At 45.1% G+C, this 15,811-nt stretch overlaps 1 protein-coding gene across 7 annotated transcripts in view; it reads right to left on the reverse strand.

Moving 5' to 3' along the window:
- Positions 1-15,811, reverse strand: part of Atxn7 (ataxin 7) — a 156,281-nt gene that overhangs the window by 89,771 nt on the left and 50,699 nt on the right. For 6 of the 7 annotated variants that reach the window (XR_009057118.1, XM_057769233.1, XM_057769237.1 and 3 more), the window contains 2 exons: positions 8,020-8,316; positions 7,715-7,783 (listed from right to left, as the gene is read on the reverse strand). Coding sequence is in view for 6 of the 7 variants with exons in the window: in XM_057769233.1 (XP_057625216.1) it covers positions 7,715-7,783; positions 8,020-8,316 (366 nt within the window). In the remaining variant the exon portion in view is untranslated. Of the gene's footprint in view, positions 1-7,714; positions 7,784-8,019; positions 8,317-8,640; positions 8,719-15,811 lie in introns of those variants that run through there. The other variant, XM_057769234.1, reaches the window with a different exon arrangement.

The following is a 15,811-nucleotide window of genomic DNA, read 5'->3' on the forward strand; positions in this document are numbered from 1 at the left end:
AGCACCAAAACAAAAAACCCTTCAGTTCTCATTAGAGCCCAAGATTACAGAAAACACTCATAAAGCCTAGGTCAGAAGCAGCCTCTGACTTGAGGTTTTATTCTAGCTGATGATGACCGCTACTAACTCCACCATATGCAAGAGAAAAAGCCCTAAAGACTCCCAGAGTCTTCATTAAAAAGAGGGGTAAGAATGTTGAACCTAGTGCACATTGCTAGTGCCCGAATCGTTCTTTCCTCCCCTTTGCTCACCTATAACAACACCTGCTGCACAGATGAATAAAAACGAAGCCCGCTGCCTTTCTCTCAGAAGCAGAGTAACTCCAACTGCTAAGTCTATTAATCGTTTCTTTTTCTTCTTAGAGCTTCAATCAAAATATACTTTAATAATCACAGGAGCACATTTATTAAAACTACTGCCATAAAGTTTGAATATCAATGTGATTAAAAGCAATCTTGCACCGAGCAGCTGTTAAAGAGTGAAATTTCACTTCTCCAAAATCCCTTTAAAAAAAAGGGGGGGGGGGTTTCTTTTAATGGTACAAATCCCAGATATTATATTTACTATCTGCTACAACCTTGGCTTTCATTTAATCTCTCTTAAAAGCCAATCATTTCTAACATACACAATTCACACTCCTCAGATGATCACATGGCTCTGGTGGCCCAGGGAGGCTCGTCTGGCTCTATTTTGTCTTGGGCTTTGCTTGTTCGTTTGGCTTTTTAGTGAAGTTCGTATTTCTCAACCACATCAGGAAACAAAGTCAGGCTAACCTGTTCACGTTCACAATGAGCAGGTGCACCTGTGGAATGGTCTCAGCACATCAGGGTGGCTAAGCATACTGGCTAGAGGGCAGGCATGCCCAGGGTTCAAGGTTACATGCTTTGAGATCTTGGGGAATTACCTCATAGTTCTGAAACTTTTCTCATCTGTGAAACGGAGACATAGTGGTGGATGACTACCATTAAAGACTCTCCAAACCTGACCTGTTCCCATGTACATGGGAACCCTGTGATATGGAGGAAGGATGTTTATATGAAATACAAGTGTGTGGGGGTCTAATATCAACAAAGAACAGTGATGTGAACATATGAAAACATTGCAATACAGTCCATTATTTAGCATGCTAACTTTAAAAAGCATATTGGAAAGAGCAAAGAAAATAGTAAACTGTAGAAAAGCAAAACTAAGAGCCTACATCACACGTGGCTCATATGCTACAGTGATGTGTACGTACACTCCTCATTCCTTCCCCCGGGACAGTTTTCAAGAACCTGTGAGAAATGAATGAAGAGCTGTTCTCAGCAGGTGGCTATGCACGGCTCCCATCAACCAGGTCCCCAGAGGCTTGGGAATTCAGCACGGTCCATGCCAGGTGTTATGCATTTTAGCAAACACAAACTCATAACAACGGGGGATCTACAAGTGCAGTCTACCTTTCTTAATCTAAACACACTTTCGCTTTCAAATAAAGCCTGTCTATAATTCCCAAGACCTCATACAAAACTCTAGCTTCTCTAAGTCAGCTAAGGAATAGAGGAGGTTCTGAAGAGTGTAAGTGAGGACATCTCACAAAACTTCTAGCCTTTGCTTTCTGAACACTTATGGGCTATTAACACAACTTAGCAGAATCTAAGCATCGCTGTCATGACCCAACGAAACCAGGATAACAGAAGTCCCACTGTTCTGTATGTGAACTGATGTAGGAAAGCACTGCTTCAGAAAGCAATGACAAACGCTAAACGTGGACAAGAGTCTGGACTGGGCAAGTGTTTAAATGGCTTCCTTAAATCACTTGTGTGATATTTTTATTAGTGACTTAATCAAAATAAAGTGATTTGAAAAAATAAAAATAAGTTAATCAATTTTAAAGTAGACAAGACATGGCTGGTCATGGTGGCACACACCTTTAATCCTAGCACTTGGGATGCAAAGGCAGCAGAATTTCTCTGAGTTCAAGGACATCTTGATGTCCTTCTGGGCCAGTCAAGGATATAAAAAGAGACTCTGGGCCGGGCGGTGGTGGTGCACGCCTTTAATCCCAGCACTTGGGAGGCAGAGGCAGGCGGCTCTCTGTGAGTTCGAGACCAGCCTGGTCTATAAGAGCTAGTTTCCAGGACAGGCTCCAAAACCACAGAGAAACCCTGTCTCGAAACAAAACAAAACAAAACAAAACAAGAGACTCTGCCTAAAAAACATTGTTTTATTTTAAAAAAGACAAAAAACCTTCTCAAGCACAGCCTTTTTCTTCTCCATGTATTTCCTTCTAGCTCAGACTCCTCCAACATAAATAAGCTTTTGGCTCAGGAACATGGCTTCTCCTCAACACAAAATGTCTAAGAAATATGTCAGCCATGTTCAGTGGATGGGGTTCAACCATGGAACTTAAGAGGACAGGTCAGTCAGCTTCTCCTGTGATGGCCAGACAATAAAGGGCTGAGATCCTAAGTTGTGTGGCCTTGCTGCATCCACTGTGTGGAGCCAGCAGCCACAGATATAAGTAAATGAGTGCCTGGTGCCATGTCCCAACACAACTTTCCTTAGGGACATTGGCATGGGAAGTCCTTCTATGTGCTGCTTTTTTTTTGGGGGGGGGGAGTTCCAAGCAGATAGAGGAGGAGAGAGGAGGTGGAGACAGAAGTCATGTAGGACCTCCGGAGACAGACACTGGATGGAAACTTGCCAGTAAGCCATAGCCACATGGCAATACACAGATTAATAGAAATGGCTTAATTAAGATATAAAACTAAGACAGAAATACACTTAAGCTATTGGCCAAACAGTATTGCAAATAATCGAGTTTCTGTGTGTTTATTGTGGGACCGAGCAGGACGGAAACCTCCGCCAAAAGGACACTGATACATGAATTTCACATAATCGTCACATGTCATGATGCCATCTTTGAGTTTTCTTTTCAATTGTTTGGCAACATAAAAAGCCATGGGCAGTATCTGACCTCAGACTGTAGTTTGACTTATAATATCTATGGTGCTTAGAGGCAGAAGGAGGCCTGGTGGAGCAGTCCTGTCTGGATCACCTCAAGTTCCTTTTGCCATGGCTGAGTGCATACCCTACAGCTACAGAGTGCACACAGATGCTGTCTGTCAGGCAGGTAGCTGCTCTCATCAATGCAGCCCAGAGCCCACACTCTACAGATACTACAACCAGGCCACCCAAGCACGCTTCTAAATGGCATTTACATACAACAAGCCCCCAGATGTTCCAAAGGCAAAGAATACTTCAATGATACCGTAAGAGGCTTGGTTCAAACCTCCCCTTCACATGTAAACAGACCATAAGGACTGTCACCTACAGAACACATGAGTTCACAGAACACATGAGCGAGTTCACAGAAACGATAACCCTGAATGCCTTAAAACAAAAGCATGACAAACATAACGGCTCCATTTTATAGACCACAAGGTGAAGCCTAAGCAGTCGGACAAAAGACAAGGCGCTATGAGGACTGATACGCTTCAAAATAAGTCACTGTGGGACAGGGGTGAGGCAAGACCAGGCCATGACTCATTTGTCACTGAAGTCCTGTGACGGATCCAAGAAAGCTCATCAAAATGGTTTCAAAATCATACATTAAAAAAAAACAAAAACAAAACTTGGGTGTGGGGACCAGATATCAGAATCCCCAAAGAAAGATACAGTATTTGAGGAAAAGATTTTATAATTACAATGTAATATCTTTAAGACCACTGCAAGCCAGGCAGTGGTGACACACACCTTTAATCCCAGCACTCGGGAGGCAGAGGCAGGCGGACCTCTGTGATTTTGAGGCCAGCCTGGTCTACAAGAGCTAGTTCCAGGACAGGCACCAAAAGCTACAGAGAAACCCTGTCTCGAAAAACCAAAACAGCCGGGCCGTGGTGGCGCACGCCTTTAATCCCAGCACTTGGGAGGCAGAGGCAGGCGGATCTCTGTGAGTTCGAGGCCAGCCTGGTCTACAAGAGCTAGGTCCAGGTCAGGAACCAAAAAAGCTACAGAGAAATCCTGTCTCAAAAAATCCAAAAAAAAAAAAAAAAAAAAAGAAAAGAAAAACCAAAACAAACAAACAAAAAAGACTACTGCAAATGAACACCTCTCTGTTCTCAGTTAACTAACCCCTAAGCCATTTTTCCACACTAGCAAAGGAAAAGGGTGTGTGCTGGACACTTTTTGTCAACTTGACACAAGCTGAAGTTATCTGAGAGGAGGGAACCTCAATTAAGAAAATGCCTCCATAAGACCAGGCTGCAGGCCTATATATAAAACATTTCTTAATTAGCAATCCATGGGGGAGAGTCCAGCCCATTGTGAAACCTTAGCTCACCAAAATCCACTGTGCCATCAACTAATACTATAAGTTATAGAAAAAGGCATTATGAAGTCAGGATGCAGATGATGATGGACACAGCATCCTAACGTTCTCCAGCTGTGCTAGAAGGAAGACCACACATGGCATACTAATTCAGGAATAATGCTATTTCCACCTAACTTCAGTGCTCCAAGCTTCTTCCACAGCATCAATTTTTGGGCAGTTACTGCATGCACAAACTGGCTAAAGTAAGTTACAAGAGAAAAGAGAAGAAACACAGGAACATCTAAGGCTGCGATTCTGAGCTTTCACACTGAGAACCCAGAAGAGGCCACGACCCTCCAAAAGGGCAGGAACACACATTGCTTTGCATACATTTTCGGGAGAACTTGGATCCCAGGAAGCCCACTCAAGGGTCCTAAGTGGAAAAGATGACAGCATTTAGATAAAAGGCAAACTGCAAAGTCAGTACTAACATTACAAGAACTGAAAGGGACAATTCACCCTCTACAATAACCTTGGGAGCAGGTTTATCACCTCCTTTCCTAAACAGGAAAAGCTGTTTCCAGAGATGAGACAGCTCCTTTCACACCCTGTTTGCGAACTGCCTACCTCCTAATCACATACTGAAGAATTAAGGAATCGTGTACGGATCCTAAGATCTTCCATAATGGAGTTTCTCATTCTTAGTGTTTCATTAATATGACCAATGCATCTACATATTTCTTGTCAATTTAACCTCACTGACAAAGGAACTTACACAGATTTAATTCTGCAACATCATTTGCTTGTAGGACGTATTAACGTAAGACAATGGTAAAAGTCCTGACAATGTCAAGAGAAGATAGGTCTAGTCCATTGTAGGGTTCATTTTTCTTCTTCTTCTTCGTTCTTGTTTTGTTCTGAAGGGTTGCATTGGAAGTGTCTGGACGCATATATATATGAGGGGAAAAGACGCTAACCTCAGACGTCAGTCCCTCTGGAGCCAAACACCTTGGTTTTTTGTTTGTTTTGGGATTTTTAAGATAGGGTTTCTCTGTGTTGCTCTTCCTGGCTATCCTGGAACTCACTCTGTAGACCAGGCTGGCCTTGAATTTCAGAGATCTGCCTGCCTCTGCTTTCCAAGTGCTGGGATTAAAGGCCTGTGCCGCCACCGACTAGCTCACCTTGTTTTTATGAAACAAGCTTTCTCGCTAACCTGGAGCACATCACGTGGACTAGACTGGCTGGACAAGAAGCTCCAGGGATACACCTATCTCCCTCCCCCCCTCCAGCAGTGGGATTAAAAGCAAGCACCAACAGGCAGGCTTTTGGTGGGGAGTGGGTGGGAAATGTGGGTTAGAGGAATCAAATGCAGGTCTGCGGTCTTACACAGTAAGCTCTTTACCAACAGAACTAGTTCCCTGGCTTTCTCTCTCTCTTTTTTTTTTTTTTAAGCAAGGTAGCCTTGATTTTAATCTTTCATTAAGTTTGGACTTTTCCGTCACAAATAAACTGCCTGAATTAAACTTCAGTCTTTTCTTTACTCAGAATATGCAAACATAAGTTCCAGCAAACCTGACAGCTGAAGCATCTTTCAAAAGGAGAGAGCAGCTTTAAAAGTGATGTAAACCAAGTATAGTAGTGCACACCTTTAATTCCAACATGCTCGATCTCTGGAGGCAGAGGCTGGGAGATCTCTGTAAGATTCAGACCAGCTGGAGTTCCAGTGAGTTCCAGGACAGACAGAGGTGCATAGGGAAACCCTGCCAAGAATAAACAAACAAACAACAAAACCACCAAAACCAACCTCTAACAAACGCTAATAGGCTGATATTACAACCAGGTTCATGACCCCCTTTGGTACATAGATTTTAGAACTTCATGAAAAATCTGATGACTATATTCCCATTAGAAGAAATAGATGCAACAGAACAAAACTGGGTTCAGCCACTAAATTTTGTTGAGCCTCAGAGATCAAGGAATTCAGAGAAAGACATCCATCCTGTATAACAGGGGATCACCTATAATTGGCATCCTGTGTGAGAGACCATAGAAGCCATTTAAGGGAAATACATCCACACCAAGCGTAAAAACTACAAGCAAGAGTGATTAGGTCCTTAAAGCTCTACTCTACCGCTTCCTATGAGGGTTGCCACCTAGTGATTTTAATTTTTCAAGCCCAGGCAGACTGCCAAGCCAACACTAAAACCGGACTAACAACTGATTTTTCCTATTGCGACATCACCACCCAGTCCTATGCTTTCCCTCTGCCCTCCAACGGCAGTCCTCGCTGGAAAGCTGGAAACCAGCTAAAGCACTGTGCTCTATGATCCCTTCCACTGGGAAGCGCTCCGAGGCCTGCTACCAGGGCCACTCTTCTTGGCAATACTAACAGATCATGGCCAGCCGAGAAAGCCAAAGCAGGGAAAAGGAAGGAAAGGTAAGAGATAAAACCTGCAGCAACTATCAGCCAGTTCTCCATTTAAAAAGCCTGCTGCCAAAGTTCTACTTCTTGGGCCCTGAACAAAAACTCTGCCAAAATAAATGGCTACAGGTGAGAAATCACATTGCATGGGCATATGTAAACTCACTATCCCAAACTTGTCTCGAGGCCATGACCTTTGTCACCACCGAGTGCCCAGGTAAGCAGAAGGATTCATAGAAAAAGGGTCCTCTCCAGGTCAGATGGAACCCAGCTGCCTAACCTGACTTTCACTGACAGCATACCTTCAGCAGTCTAAAGTAGCTTTCCACCAAAGAGCTTAAGATAGAAGACAGTTCTGTATTTCTGTCCCCTTACCTGGCAGAGCCAATCATCACACTTCCTACCAAGTGCATTCTTGGGTTAGATGATCTTTTGACAGCACCCTTAACTTTCACTGTAAACCCCACAGCAAACAAGAAAATCCCTTTATAGTCAGGAGGCAGAAGCAGGCAGATCTCTGAGTTTTAGGCCATCCTGGTCTTTTAAAAAGCACACTCCAGGACAGCCATGGCTAAACCAAAATAAAGTAATAATAATGTTCAAAATACACCCTCTTTGCCTTAAAAAGCCCATGGTTGGTCAAGGTTTCTTCTCAAACATGTGTGGAACTACTTTTCAGGGCTGAGAACTCCTTCCTCCAGAGGTGTTTTCCATAACAAGGCCTGAACTGAAGGGATCTAGGTTACACTCCCTGCAGGTTTCCTATGCCCATCACTTTGAATTGCTGTTCTGGCTGCACCCATTTCCAGAGGGGATCCACTTCGCTGCCCATTACAGAGAGCCCCTAGAAACCAGGCTTTCCCAAATGCTCTGCCACCCCCTTCCCTCTTCAGCAGCATCCTTAGTGTGACAAGCAGGGAAGGTGGGCTAAATCAACAAGGAAAGTTCCTCAGGGTCGGTTACAAACTTCACCGGGGGACGGGGCAGGGGGCTGGACTCACCTTCCCGACAGAGCCCCATGACTTCGCGGTGTTTCCCAAACTCCTTGAAACTTTCATCCAATTCGGTCCCTAGGAGATATATACACACACAGGAGGAGGGGAGAGGCAGGTCAGTGGCCAGGAGTGTGACGCACGATCACGCACGCACAGGGTAGGTGTGGGCACCTCCGCGTTCCACACCCAGCGAAAGATAGCATCTCTGACCCCCGAGGGGGCGGGTCACAGGACAAGGCGCGGGGGGAGGGGAGCGGGGCCTGAGGGGGGGGAGGCGGGGGGCGTGGGGAGCGGGAGGCGTGGACACTCACCATCCTTCCCAGGAAGTTTGGAGGCTTCCACCCACAGATTCCACGGTTGTCCCAGCATCGCTTCGGGACTGGGCAGGGGCCTGCGCTCCCCCAGCGTCGCCATGGCGGCGGCCGAGGTGCTGGCGGCCCCGGGGCCGCCGTCCTCCGGCCGTGGGCGCCGCGGCGGCGGGTGCTGCCGCTGGGGCTGCAGAGGCTGTGGCTGCTGCTGCTGCTGCCGGGCGGCCGCTGCTCCGCCCGCCGCGCGGCGCGGCTCCCCCCTGACGTCATCCGCGGCCCGCTCCGACATTCTTTCCGCTCCTACAATGTAACAAAAAGGGGGAAAAGAGTGGCGCGGGGGCCGCTTTTAAGGAGGCGCCGCGGAGTTCCGGCGGCGTGCGCGGCCCGCAGGCCGGTGCGGCTGACAGCCCCCGGGCCCCGCCGCCGCCCCCGTCCGGGCGCAAAGTCCGCGGCGCAGCTGGCTTTCGCTTTCGCCTCCCTCCCGCGGCCCTCGCCGGGCGCCGGCTGCGGCCGCCACTACGGCGCTGGCTGCCCGGCCCGGGCCACCTCGGGAGGTCGGGGCCTGGAGCCACCCCGCCGCGGCCTCGGGCCCGCCCGCCCGCGCCCCGGCTCGCCGCTGCCCACCCTGCGGCCGCTCGCATCCCGGCCCGACCGGCAGCCCCGCTCCTTCCTTCCGTCCGCGCGTCCGTCCGAGCGGCGGCGCTCGGCCGGCTCCCTTAAGCGGAGGCGCCTCCTGTCGCCTCCTCCCCCTCGCCGGTCCCTCCCTCTCGGCTCGCTCCGGCGAAGTTTGCACGTCAAGCCCCCGGAGTGGAGCCAGGGCGAAGTCGGAAACGCAGCCACCTATGGAAGAGCCGGCCGGTCGGCCCCGGCGCAGCGACTCGTGCGTCGCCCAGGCCCTCCCTCCGGAGCCTCGGGCACCGACACTGCGCCCTGAGCTCGCGGGCGGCTGCACAGTAGCTGCTGGAGCATGAATGAGAAGCCGCCTCTGTGCGGACGCCGGCACCTCAGGAGCCACCGGCAGGTGTGAAAATGCCGCTCAGGTGTCAGCCCAGGTGTCTGCTGGAGCCCCTACTGCATGGGAAGCCGCCCGCTTGTACCTCCGTGCCCACAACGGAGGGTCACACTGTGTGTCCTGGGAACTTGAAATTCTTCTCCAGCAAGAAGGGGCCCACGAAATCAGTGTATCACTTTGTTAGTCTCTATTTATGGTTGTATCTTCTAGGATCAGATGAGAACCCATGGCTTACGGAATATACGAAAGACAAGTGTGTTTGGTCAGATTTTAATCATCAACTTAGGAACTAGCACATAAATTTAACATCTTCCTCTCAGTATACACATACACAGCTTTTGCTTATGTGATGGGCTGAGGATCAAACAACTAAAGCATTCATAGCCACGGACCACATGGAGCCTATAGTAAATGTTGCTGTTATTGCTGTTATCACAAAACTGTGAATGTGATCATCCCGTTTCACTTCTCAGTAAGGGAGCACACTTCTAACCTGTTCAAAGTCTCTTGCTTACAGGTGTTGTCAAAGCCTTGGAGAGGAGGAGGTGAGCTTTCTGTACTTGTTACTATTGTTTTTTTCTTTAATCACAAATTAAGAGAAGTCACCAACTTCTCTGTTGAAGAAATACGTACCTTACAAACATCTTTAAAATGTTTAAATGAAAGCAAGAGTGACTACGGACCAAGGCATGGTGGCACATGCCATAAATCCCAGCACTCGGGGATCTCTGAGTTTGAGGCAGCCTGGTCTACAGAGGGAATTGCAGAACAGGCAGAACTACACAGAGTAACCCAGTCTGGAAAAACAAAACAAACTAAAAGAAAACCCAACAATTTTAAAAAGTGAGTACAGAAATGTTTTCACAATATATTAAAGTCAAGACTCAGTGAAAAGATTTTGATTCAGGTGCAGATTTAAAAGCTTGAACTGGGTATGGTAGCATGTGCCCAGAGTCCCAGTCACTTAGAGGCTAAGAGGAACAGCCGTGTAATAGTTCTGGACAAGACTGAGAAACACAGGAAGAATTGTCTTAAATAAAGCATAACCACACTTTCTGGTTAGGCACGTTTAGAAATTGATATGGAGTGTTTTTCCCTGAATTGCACACAAATTAATCAAAAAGGGAGCTGATGATGTTCCTCACACCCTCAGGCTCTCCACCTACAGACTCAACAAAGTGCATGAAAATATACTTTGAGCCGGGTGGTGGTGGCGCACGCCTTTAATCCCAGCACTTGGGAGGCAGAGGCAGGTGGATCTCTGTGAGTTCGAGACCAGCCTGGTCTACAAGAGCTAGTTCCAGGACAGGCTCCAAAGCCACAGAGAAACCCTGTCTGGAAAAACCAATATATATATTTTGATACTTTAAAATTGTATCCATACTGAAAATGTATAGATTTTAAAAAATTCCCTAAATACAATGTTACGACTGTTTACACAGACTTTACATTTTAATGAGTATTACAAGTGATCCAAAGGTGAGCTGATCTACACAGTTTATGTGCCTTTTTGTAGAAAGAACATGAGCACTTGTCAATTTCGGTCTGGGGGGGGGTGGTGGTGGTCCTGGAATCTCATGCCAAGGGATAGTTGTAACCAAAACTGATTAAGATAACTGGAAGATTTTTAAATTAAAAAAAAATATTTCGGGAATAAAGAGATGGCTCAGCAATTAAGAGCAATGGCTGCTCTTCCAGAGGACCCAGGTGCAAATCTCAGCATAAACAAGGCAATTCACAACTGTCTGTAACTCCAGTTCCAGGGTATCTGACACCTTCCCACCAATGCACATAAATTAAAAATAAAAATTATTCCTATAAGTTTTAACTTCCTATATAAAAGTATCCATGAGTGAAATGCTAGGTTAAAAACACGTATTACTATTACTAGTTCACCATAGGCTGTTTGTCTCCAATGCAGTCACGAAAATTTTTCATTTATCTTGAATCACTGAAACATTTGCATGAATGTTTCCCAAGATACAATACATCCAATTTATTTATTACTTTTAATTTTGTAATTCTATGAGATAAAATTTGAATTCCTTGGGACTGCTTACTTAAAGCAAAGCTTAGGAGCACAACCATTTAAATACCAACATCATAGCTATTTGATATTAAGAAAAAAAACTCAGATACTGCAAGGAGCTTGCATCTTGAGTACAAATGTTCTGATGGCTGAAAGTAGAGGATGAGAATGAAAATAAAAGGGAAAATGACAAGCATCAAGTTTGGTCTCACTTCCTAAGGCATTCCTTGATTCTGCTTTCACAATGATGTAACTGACAACCAATGAGGATCAATATGGCAATTTACAGTACTTCAACTTCTAATTTCTGCTTGAGACTTCTTTTGTTTTCAAAGTTCTTAACTTCTTAGCTGGTATACCAAAGCAGAACAGAGCTTAAAATTCTGTTTTAGCTCTTGGCATCAACAGTTACTAAGAAGCACTATACCAGCTACTGAACACCTACAAGGAACGAGGGATACCCAGAGGCTTTAGTGCATTGCATACACAGCTGTATACAGACAAAGTTGTGTTATTTATGACCGAGAAGGAGCCCGAGTGTGGTAGCGCACACATTTAATCCCAGCGCAGGAGAGGCAGAAGCAGGCAGATCTCTGTGAGTTTGAGGCTAGCGTGGTCTACACAGTGAGTTCCAGAGCAGTTATCTCTACATAATAGAGACACCTCAAAATATGAACCAACAAAACAAAACAAAAATCCCAAACTAACAAGAGAAGGGAGGAGGGTCTTCTCAGTGGTGGACTAATATTAGCTCCTCCTTTTACGAAGGTGCAGCCTTAAGCAAGCCACCTAGTTTCCCAGGATGTCAGTTTTCTAGTCTGTAACATGGAGACAAGGCCAGGCTGCTGAGGACTGCGAGCAATGATCCTTTGAAAGCACTGGAGTCAGGCTCAAATACTGGAAGTGACTTGCATCACACTGAGCAGTCAGTGGAGTCCTTATCAAATGACATTTACTACCAAATGAAAGAGGACATAGAGACATGCAGCTCCTGGCATTTCTGGGCCAGGTCCTCTTCATCTTTACCACCTATCACAAGCCCTAGTGCTTTCGAGAAAGACAGAATCTGGTCTTACCACAGCTGTTTTAGGTCCTGTAATTAGCAGTTTGAAAGAGTCACCAATGAAAGCAAAACAAAAATTGGAAAGTTCAGAGAGTAAGAAAGTGTGTCTGCTATTCAAATGTTAACAAGCCTTTTCAAGTATCCCTTATACAAAGAGCATTGCTTGTGAACAATAATACAATAGAAATCCAAATCCTTACTTCTTCCTGTCAGGAAAGAAATGATGACCTTGTTTCTAAATATTCCTCCCTCCATACCCACTCCCAAGCTATGAAGAAAATGACCCATACAACTCATATACATTTAATATATTCTGATATACTAGTGTGTCTTATACAAAATCAATACTTCAAGTACTTCAGTACCTGTCTATACACTAAATAATACATAAGTTTTGAATAAGGAGATTGCAATTTACCAAGCAATGCTGAGCGCTTAGTACACATCAGGCACTCTACTAGGTATCACGGTTATAAAAAATCCATAGATTGCACGAAAATAATGAACAATTCAGCATTTATCAAAATGCTTATATTAAAAGCTGGCCATACCAATCAGAATGTAGGCAGCTTAAAAATAAAACTTTTGGGAGACTAGAGAGATGGCTCAGTAGTTAAAAGCACTGATTCTCTTCCAGGGGACCTGGACTGAATTACCAGCAAAGGTCCAGTTCAGATGATCTATGCTCTCTTCTGGCTTCTGGGCACCAGCCACAAATATGTATGTATATATAGTAAATCTATTAAATCTTTTTTCTCCTTAAGGAAAAAAAATGTCGCCCAATTCTGACCATTTCACCCCTTCAAAGATGCATTTAAAAGAAAAGTGCCAGGCGGTGGTGGAGCACACCTTTAATCCCAGCATTTGGGAGGCAGAGGCAGGTGGATCTCTGTGAGTTCGAGACCACCCTGGCAAATCTGGTCTACACAGCAAGTTCCAGGACAGCCTCCAAAGCTACTGGGAAACCCTGTCTCAAAAAAACAAAAAACAAAACAACAAAACAAAACAAAAACAAAAAAGCCGTGCAGGCTCTCCAAATGAGGGGCATTCCCAGGAGTTGCCGGGCTAACAAGGTCTCTGTCAGAAGATTCTTTTCCCAGATTATTCACCCCCAACATGATTCAATCAAAGGTGTCCTACAGAAGCAGAAGTTCATCTTCCCACCTTTTGCACTGCAATGTAAAAACATTCTAAAATTCAAGAGGCTACACAAGGATTTTTATTTTGGGAAAAACCAAGTAGTCCCAATACAATGTTTTAATAAACCTGGAAACCAGTAAGTTAAGTATATTTATATTTGTGAATTACAGGGCTGGTAACAGAGATTCCCTATTATCTACTTCAAAGGATTCAAGTTATTTGAGTAACAAGAAAATCAGATTTGCTGAACTAGGAGGAATGCATTGACTTTTTTTTTTTTTTTAAATTCCACTAAGTCTGCAGAAGCTTTTCTTCTTCCTCTAGCAAGACCTCTCTTTCTCTCTTTCTCCAGAGTGCTGGCCTGCCCTGCATGTGGGTCTCGCTGCCTCTACCTGACTGTGCTCTCTATAGGGACACATCTTGCAGCTTATCGTGAGTATATCGGTAGAGAAAGAACTGGCCAATACATTGAACTCTCCAGCTCGGTAGTCAGAATTGTCAACAATAATACGAAAAAATGACAACAGTAGAGACCTAAAGATAATTATCTTTCTGGAGACTTAACCTGCATACATGCTCATTCTATAAAATGCATTGCTTGCTACAATTCAGGCCTTTATATAGTTACTTTTCGTGTGTGTCTGTGTGTGCAGTGGTATATTATACCACAGAAACAATCATCAGAGCAAACTGTTTAAAATGAGAGAAAAATTTAAATCCACAAGTTTATAAATTATAACATAAAGATAATTCATAAAATATAATCAGTAATACCCAAATATTTCTAGATGTTTAATAGCTAACTGAAGTATAATGATAAACCTGCTTTGAAATCTTTAGTCTTTAGGTTGGATTTTTTTTTCCAAGACAGGGTTTCTCTGTAGCTTTGGAGCCTGTCCTGCAACTAGCTCTTGTAGACCAGGCTGGCCTCAAACTCACAGAGATCCGCCTGCCTCTGCCTCCCCAGTGCTGGGACTAAAGGCGTGTGCCACCATCACCCAGCAAGTCTCACCATCTTGAAGGCCCAGCAGTGGCGAACTCTACTACCTCAGACATGCAAGGCTCTGGGGAAGTCACGTGACCCCTCTGTGTCTCTTCATTTATAATGGGAGTGCAGCAAAAGCAGGCACTTTGGAAGGGCATTAGAAACCAGTGATGCCAAAGCAAACCATACCCGCAGTCATCCTTGCCAGCCCACATCTGGCCCACGGGAAGCCCCAATTTTATTCTGTCCACATTGTGTTTTGAGGTGTTGCTGAAGTGCTTTACTGACTATCAGTCCATGCTCTTGCACTTGGAGGAGCTGCTCCACAGACTACAGAAATAAATAAACTCTATCATTCAGGGTCTCTACAGACTGCCCTGCTTATATTCAGCTCCTTCCTGCAAGAATGCTATATCCCACTCCACGATCACACCTCATAGCTTCCAATGTATTCCCACCTCCAGCTTTCTGGTCCTGTCTTTGTTCATTCAAGTCAAGCCACGTGAAATATACATACCCTCATGCCCGAGCTAAAACTCTACCAGCAGCCAGGCGATGGTGGCGCACTCCTTTAATCCCAGCACTCGGGAGGCAGAGACAGGAGGATCTCTGTGAGTTCGAGACCAGCCTGGTCTACAGAGCTAGTTCCAGGACAGGCTCCAAAGCCACAGAGAAACCCTGTCTCGAAAAACCAAAAATAAATAAATAAATAAATAAAAAATAAAACTCTACCAGTCAATCAAGTCTGTCCTGAAGTTTCATTTCTTAGGAAAATCTGTCCTGATCTTTCCCACTGCACACATGGGAAATCATCCCCACCCCTAATCACAGACCTTCATAGCCAGGGTCAACAGCACATGCTCTGAAATCAAGCAGCAATGAGATCAATATTGCAATGTCCCAAGGATGGAAAGTGTGCTCCCACGCAAGGGAGGCATTTGGACCCTGGAACTTCCCTCCTCAAACTGTAATATGGAAACTGGTTTCCAAGCCCAGCCGAGCTGAACTTTTAAACAGTCCTGGTGTGTTAGCACAACATGGACAGAATATCTCAAATGTTTCTTCCCTCTTTCATCGGCAAAGTTCAGGTATGGAGCCAGCGGAAAACAAGGCAATCTCACTTTCCATTTATCCTTTGCACCCTGATCCAGCAACTTATCTGGGTTTGTATTGCTTCTGAAAAAACAAGCTGTTAAACAAAACGTCCATTCCCTTTTCTCCCTCAAAGTAGTAAATCTCTCCTTAAGGAGAAGTAAAAGGACTAAAGTTTTGCAACTTTAGGTTATTTTTCAGTAGTGTGTACTTGAAGAACTATGCATGACTGTGGGTCCCTGGTTTTCCCTTCTGGTAACTGCACATGCTCATAAGCACACACATACACACAGACAGACAGACAGACACACACACACACACACACACAATTCTCACACAAAAGGTGAGGCCATAGGCTAGATATGGTAGTGCATGCCTTTAACCCCAGCACTCAGAAGGCAGAGGCAGGTGGATTTCTGTGAATTCCAAGACAGCCAAAGACCCTGGAGAGGGAAGAGGAAAGAAGAGAAAGAG

Source organism: Chionomys nivalis, chromosome 5, assembly GCF_950005125.1.
Source record: "Chionomys nivalis chromosome 5, mChiNiv1.1, whole genome shotgun sequence".
In the NCBI taxonomy this organism is placed as follows: domain Eukaryota; kingdom Metazoa; phylum Chordata; class Mammalia; order Rodentia; family Cricetidae; genus Chionomys; species Chionomys nivalis.